Genomic DNA, 8,439 nt, shown 5'->3' on the forward strand with positions numbered 1-8,439 from the left:
CCCCTGTAAACTGCACAATCTCAGGTTCAAGTAAAATGTCTGGTTTTAAGAGGTATCCAGTTTAGAGGTCAAGTTCTGTTCTGATTTATAGTTTTAACATACTTTAGAATCAAACAGTGAAACAGTGAAAATTAAGTTTGTGTGTGTATATGTATATGTATGTATGTATATATATATATATATATATATATATATATATATATATATATATATAATATGGTTACTCTCAGTGTTACCAAATACTACATAATCAATTAAAATATAGCGTATTATAGATCTCAACATTCTATTTTATAAATATGTTTACTTATAGGGACAGGGACAGTCGCTGGAGATCCTGTAGAAGTCAAAAGCTTAGGAATGTTTTTCACGGACCCTCATACACAAGCAAAGAAGAAACGGTATATTGGATCTGTCAAAACAAACATCGGCCATCTTGAATCTGCTGCTGGTGTTGCTGGTCTTATTAAGGTTTTGCTCATGATGAAGAACAACAAGATTGTTAAATCACTTTTTACAGACAAATTGCATCCAGATATTGATTTTCAAAAATTCTGCTTTGTTATTCCTACTGATTTAAAAGATTGGGACAGAAAAAGGAAACTTGCTTGTGTAAACTCCTTTGCGTTTGGTGGAACTAACTGTCATGCCATTCTTTCATCCTACACTGAAATAACAACAGTAATTGAAAAAGGACATGTGTCAAAACGGCCTTTGATGTTTTTCTTTTCTGGACAAGATCAGAAAGGTCTTACAGACAGCATCACAGAATTTCTCAACTTCGCTGAAACAGAAACTGAAAGAAACCTGCTGTCTATATCATATTCATCAACAGTGAGACGTGATCATTTTCAAGTGAGGAAAGCTGTTATTGCAACTTCTTTGAAAGAACTAGCTAACAAACTGAAACGTGTCAAGATGTTAGAAATTTCGTACAAACCTAAGAGGCTGATTTTTGTCTTTGGAGGAATGGGTATAGCTTGGATGGGAATGTGCAAGGAACTTATGTCTGAGTTTCAAGTATTCAAAGGAAAGATCCAAGAGATTGACAGCTATTTAAACGAGTATGTCACTTGGTCTCTCTATGAACGACTTCTAGATGACTACAATGTACAAGACACGATGTTTGGCCCAGTCGCCACGTTTGCATGTCAGGTTGCACTAGTTGCACTCTGGAAACACTTGGGAATCAAACCGGACTGTGTTCTTGGGCAAAGTATTGGTGAAGTAGCAGCCTCACATATCGCTGGAGTTTGGTCACTGAGTGAAGCAGTGAAAATTATATTTCATCGAACTGTCGTGTTAGCAAAATCTATTGGTGGGAAAATGTTGTTGGTACGCAATAAACCAGTGGAAAAACTTGAAATGATGTTAACTAAATATGAAGGCAGAGCAAACATTGGATTGTACTACAGTCCCAAGTCATGTGTTATTAGTGGAGACACTGATGCTGTTGACCAAATTGAAAAGGAACTTCTGACATCTCCAACAGACGAGAAACATGGAATTACTCTTCACACACTTCGATTACAGACTGCATTTCACAGCCACCATACAGACAATGCAAAACAAGAGATTGAAAGAAAGCTTGTGGGTATGCAAGGAGATAGTCCAGATATAGAAATTATCTCAACAGTTAGTGGCGAAAAGGCACAGGAAGAAGACTTTTCAACATCACACTACTGGGGAAGAAACATTAGAGATCCAGTACAATTTGGGAAAGCTGTTGTCAATGCTGCTAAAGAAAAGAGTTTTAATATATTTGTTGAAATTGGGCCAAAGCCAGTGTTAGATTCTGGCATTAACGATTTGTTCACTGAGGATAATATTGTTGCTGTTCCTTCAATGAAAAGGAATTCTGAGCTGAATTGCTTATTGGAAACAGCTGGCAAAATGTATGAGCATGGACTGAATATTACATGGAATTCCCTGTATGACAGACCACACCAGAATACAGAATACCCAAAGTACAGATTCTATACAAATAAACACCTGTATGTATCTGAAGATCTTCGACAAGAGTTGATGGGTATCCAGCCAAAGACAAATTTGCACCCTTTTCTGAAGACAATTGACCACAGCGGTGAACATAAAATTATTTTGTCACCAAAATCATTTGCCAGTGTCTATGAACACAGATTTTCTAAAAACATTCTAATTCCCGGTGCACTGTATGCAGAAGTGGGCTTAGTTCTTGCACGCTTCTACTTGAAAGAAAGTAAAAAACTCCAAAACTGCAGTATTTCCTTGAGATTCAAACAACCAGTCTTGTTACAAAGAGAAAAAACTGAACAACTTGATATTGATGTTACGAAAACGAATATACCAGAATCATTTAACTTTGTTATACATAAACAGAACCATGTGTATGCTGAAGGAAACGTTGAGAGGGAACATTCTTTTGAAAACATAACAGTCGATATTGAATATGTGAAAAAAAGATGTAGGCAGACCGTTACAAAACAAGAACTGTACTCATCTCTTCAAAATGGTGGACTGTCTTTTGGAGAAATACTTCAACTTGTTGGAAATTCCTTAAAAGGTAAAACAGAGGTCTTGTCACATCTGTCATTGAATCCATCTATCAAGGATGAAATGAAAGAAACAACAATTCACCCAGCAATTTTAGATTCTATGCTTCAGACTACAGGCTGTTTCTACCAACAGGGATCAGAAAGACAGAGAGCTTTGCCAATCCAAATAGAAGGTCTCAGAATACTAAGACCTGTTGAAGAGAAAATGCTTGTGTACACAACAATTCTGAAACGAACCAGTTCCATGAACCTATTTCGTATATCTCTCATGTCACTAGAAGGAACTGTAATAGCTGATATTGAGAAATTTGTTACTAAAAACCTGGGTGCACAGAAAGATGAAATGATGTTTGATACACAATGGAGTCCAATCAAAACACTACTTAAATATGATATTCAGATGGATCCATCAGAGAAATGGCTGATCATAGGTAACAAGAATCAAAACACTGTTACAAATGACCACATAAATTTTGAATCCCTAGATTTTGACAACTTGGAAAGATATTCAGCAATAGTGTTTTCTTGGCAGCGGCAAATTGAAGAGGATCCATCCAGTGAGAAACTCCTAGAAGAAATCACCAGGCAGGCAATGACTCTGAAAAGTCTGTTGCTGCAGCTCCACACTCATAACGCAAGTATTCCCTTGTTCATTGTAACAGAAAATGCTGTACACATTGGAAACAAAGTCTCGTCAATAGATCTGGTGGCTGGATCCTGTTGGGGATTTGTAAGGTCAGTACTAAGAGAACAAGTCTACAGAATGGCTACCATTGTTGATCTACATACAGATGAGAATAATAATTTTGAAACCTTAATGCATGCGTCAATACAACAATTGATGTCAGAAGATAAACAAGGACTTAATGAATTTGTTGTTGATGGAAATTCTATTTGGTGTCAGCAAGTCTTTCCAAATGATGATATGCCATTATATCGAAACAACAAGCTTGATACACTCTGCAAAGCAAGTCTGTTGTCAAGGAATAAAGACAGTCTTTCAAAACTATACTTTACCTATGACAGTCAAGAGGCACAATGTGATCTACCGCAGCCTGTAGAAATCATGACAACAAGAGTTGTTATGCATGACTCACATTTGTATCCACAGTGTTTCCCAGATTCAAACGTAGTCACTCTTGAATTTATTGGAAAACTGTCTACAGGAAATGATGATCAGCAAAACGTGGTAGCGTTCTTTCCATCCAGAGTTAATACATTCATGACAGTTCCAAAACAATGTGTTATTGAGATCACCAACATGCCATGTTATGCACCAGGACTTGTAACAACACTTGTTTTGTTTTGGCACCACTGCATGCTAATTGACAATCAAACAGAAACATCAAATACAACGTATAAAATGTTTCCAAGGTGGATTTGGAAGGCGGACTCCGACATGACAAATGTCATGGAAATATTCATTATTTATTCTAATGTTACTCGTTTTGTGGCAGAGGCACTTTCCATTATGCTTAAGGCAGTAAAACGAAATTCTAACATACAAATAGTTGATATCAGCAGTTCTGGTTTAATACCAAGCTATTCTGAAGCGGTCATTGTGTCAACCATTCAACTAGACAACCAAACAATTAAAACAATTTGCAACATGTGGCCTAAAGCAAAATGCCTTGTCTGTATGGATCAGATGCTACCAAGAATTGCCAACCTACAACTGTATCATCAAAATCTAAAATTGCAAATACAAGTTGTCAGGACCAGTGACATTTTCACACCCAGATCAGCAATGGACACCATGCCCAATCTAATAACATGGATTCTGGGTCACAAGAGTGAAGTCATAACTATTGCTGAAACACTCCAACACGTTGCTCCCCAACAAAAAGAAACAAATTTGGCAAAATTGATACAAAACTCAACAATTCAACTTCGTGATAATTATGGACAAAACATCCAAAATGTTCTTGCTTCAGAGGATGCCTTGCTTCGTCTAGATGGTGTATATATTGTAGTTGGTGGTCTGACAGGGCTTGGTTGGGAATGTGTCCAATTCCTGGCAAAACGAGAAGCTGGGGCAGTTGTCATAATGAATCGCCGAAAGATACAAGAGGATAAAGTACATGAAATAGGAAAGATTGAACAAGAATATGGTTGTGAAATAAATGTCATGCAGGCCGATGTGACTAACATGTCATCTCTGAAAAAGGTATTTAAAACAATTGAAGGCAAATTTCCAAGAAAACAGTTAAAAGGTGTCTATTTTGGAGCAGGTGTGCTTGAAGACAGAACTTTGATCAATATGTCACGAGATACATTTATGAAGGTTGCAGCACCCAAGATACAAGGGGCTTGGAACATGCATTTACTTACAAAAAACAAGCCTCTTGATTTTTTCATCATGCATTCGTCAGTAACAGCAGTGTTTGGTAATGGTGGTCAGTCCAATTATGGAGCAGCCAATGCTTTCCTGGATTCATTAGCACAAAAACGCAGACTAGCTGGACTTGTGGGGCAGAGTATTAACTGGGGACCTCTGCGTCTTGGGATGCTGCAAGATAAACCAGATGTTGTGAACACTTTAGAAGAACAAGGATATATACCACTTAGCACAGAGGAAATCCACAAATGTCTGAAGTCAATACTCATGCTTGACAAGCCTATCATCATTGCTGCTAAATTCAACTCCATCAAACTGGCTAATAGTATAACAAATGAGAAAAATATGACTGTACAGTTCAAGTTAAGCTTCATACTTGATGTTCCAACCCTGGAGAATTTACCAGAGGAAAAATTCAGCAGGAAGCATCTTATTGATCTAGAACAACTAAAAGTTGCCGACACTGGCATTAGGTTGGAAACAATTAGAGAATACATAACAGAATTACTCACAGATGTACTTGGCCTTAACAAAGTAATTCTTGAATTAGACACGGGTGTTGAGAACTTGGGACTGGATTCTATGCAAGCAATGACCATGAGCAACCAAATCCATCAAACCTTCCAAGTGCGGATTACGCCAAATGGGTTGCTCCAGCAAAATCTTTCAGTGAATGAAATTGCAGACATTATTGAGTCAGAATTCACGACCTCTGTTGATAATATTTTAAGATCAGATGTTTCTTCTCTAGCTACTGAACAGACACTTACTTATATGGAATACACTTTCTATAAGATTTACTGCAAAAATCCTGCTGATCCTAGTTTGTATTACGTCAACGAGATCTCGATACCAGAATCAGTAGCTCAAACAGAACTATGGAAGAAAATAGCTGAACAACTTATGCCACGGCATGAAGTTCTGAGGACAACATTTGAAAAGGTACCTGAGACTGAAAATATCAGATGGAATGTGAAAAGAAACATTAACCCAGTTGGAATGGTACCTGACTTCAGAATAGTGGCAGCAGAAGATTTGGATGAGATAGAGAAACACACAGCAGAAGCCTTCCAATTAGAAACAAAAGGCCCACTCCGCTTCATTTTCATTCGTGGTAAAATATGTCACTTCAGAACAGTATACAATAGCATTGGATTTGATATGCAAGGAATTGGAGTAATTTTCAAAGACATGGTGGATATATTTCTTTTAATCCAACATGGCATAAAACTGGAAGATATACAGACAGTAGGAGGAAGTCAGATAGTAGTGGAAATGGAGAAGGTCTTGCAGGAGAAGGGTCAAGCATTGAAGGAGTTCTGGAAAGATCGGCTTCATGTAGAGATTCCTGCAATTACCTTGGGTACCCCAGAACTACCAAATACATTGGAATCAGGATCAGTTCAGGGAACACTAGAACCTGCTGTTTACGATGCACTACTTGACTTATCAAAGTCCAAAGGCTTAAGCATTTTTAAATTAACTACCAGTTTCTACCAACTGCTTTTTCATCTTATCACCGAAGAAAGATATGTGGCAATTTCGACATTAGTCGACGTCAAACAGTATATTCCAAATGCTAGTAGTGCTGTTGGACTTGGAATAAATTACATTCCTTTGCTAGCCGAATTCCAATCAGATGATGTTAGTGTTGAGGAATTTCTCCAGAATAATAAAACTGCACTTCAAACAGCAATAGACCATTGTGTGTGTCCACTGGACATCATTAGAGAACTAGTAGGTTCTGAAAAGATCACAAATATTACCAGAAACAAAGTTGTGATTGTTGAAGATGAATTTGTGACACCTTTGTTAAGACTATCAAATGATGCAGGCTACACATTCGAAGTGACAAAGTCAGAAGACCTGGGAACTCTCACAGACACACAATTTAGCATGTGGAGCAGAACCAAAGAAAAACAAATGACATTTGTCTTGACATACAAGTCAAACATTTTATCAAAGAATCGTGCTAGAAATATCATGAAGGCCTTTGAGGAAATTGTTACTCAAATAACCAGTGATATTTCAGTTACAATTGCAAGTCTACGGAACATGGCAAGTATTACAAAGCTGAGAACAGATGGCAATCAAAACTATACAGATGACACAGTTATGTGAAATTCACGAGGTCTTAGAGACATAGGACATATGTATATAGTAATATGAGCTGTACTGAGGTCAAAATATCATCAAGCAAAGCATAGACTCTAATGGAAATCTAGTGGAACAGAGTTGGAATTTGACCGTTGATCATCAACAGCTGATGTCATTTACAGATTACTAAAATCAGACCAGATCACATTTAATTTGAACATGAGACATTGCAGATGGAAAATGTACCTCCATCACTCCAACAGAATAATATGTGTGGTTCCAATTGCATAAGAAAGAAAAAATTAGGGTTGGTAGATCGGGCTGAAATCGGGTTTTCTTAGGAAATGTATTTAACTTAGGTAGGCATTGTATAAACATCTTTTAAAGATGTATATAGCAAGAGAACAAGGTTTTCATTAAGTTTAATTATATTTAATATAATATTTAAAACAAAATATTTTTAAATGATGTTAAATTGGGCTGTACAATTAATATAGATGTATATATGTGATACAAAGCAAAACAATTAAACACCATGAGAAACAAGTCTTTGAATGAAAAGTTTTTATATCTATATGTCAAGTTTGACATCGAACAACAATAAAATAAAGTTTTTAAAAAATTAATATTACAATACACGGAAAGTTTTATTTTATTAACTATTTTAGTGTATAACGTTTTGTATAATAGTATTATAGATCACTACATTCAGATCTAAACATGGTGGAAAACATACAAAATGAAAAACTAACATTCACTGTATATGTGTGTGTGTGTTTGTATATATATATATATATATATATTCTATAAATTAGTATGTAATAAAAAGTTCCACAGGCCGAGTGGTTTTAAAATATTGTTGTATTGATATTTAAACCTTTTGTAGTATTGATTTATTTTTATTTTTAAATCATCATGCTAAGGGGAGCTAACATATTACTCTCCTTGATGTAGTCTCAGGGGCATGTTGGCATGCCAGAATCGACTGCCTTTAAAGGGCGAAGTCTGTTTTTAATGATTACAAGAAAGTAGTGGCCACAATAAATAAAACATTATCAGTATTCCTTTCAAACAACTGGTGACTCATAATCCAGTTTAGAACCATTACACCAAGCCTAAATTGATGTAATCTAATTCCTTTGTGTGGGGGAAATAAAAGATACTATTTGCTGACAGTTGGCATTTTAAAGTTGAAATCTGATATTGTTAACTTATGTTTATCATAGATTAAATATTATATACATTCAAGCAGAATGGACAATGTGCTTCCAAATTCCAGATCATATTTAGAACACACCGTTTCATAAACTTATTTAGACTTTTTATCTATATTCTTCAATACACTGTAAATTGTATATATATATTTTGTATTTTCATTTTATATTTTATAACAATTTAATTTATATATACATGTATTTATATTTGTTTATTTATTTATACAGTGTGTACATATTTGTTATATTTTATGAT

At 35.7% G+C, this 8,439-nt stretch overlaps 1 protein-coding gene across 1 annotated transcript; it reads left to right on the plus strand.

Moving 5' to 3' along the window:
• The first annotated feature begins 360 nt into the window (after positions 1–360).
• On the plus strand, positions 361–8,391 carry LOC121379737 (hybrid PKS-NRPS synthetase pytA-like). Its single transcript, XM_041508385.1, has one exon. It carries the CDS (start codon positions 361–363, stop codon positions 6,991–6,993), a length of 6,633 nt encoding a protein of 2,210 aa, XP_041364319.1. The 3' UTR covers positions 6,994–8,391.
• Positions 8,392–8,439: the final 48 nt, after the last annotated feature.

The sequence above is a fragment of the Gigantopelta aegis genome, chromosome 8 (assembly GCF_016097555.1).
Source record: "Gigantopelta aegis isolate Gae_Host chromosome 8, Gae_host_genome, whole genome shotgun sequence".
Classification (NCBI taxonomy): domain Eukaryota; kingdom Metazoa; phylum Mollusca; class Gastropoda; order Neomphalida; family Peltospiridae; genus Gigantopelta; species Gigantopelta aegis.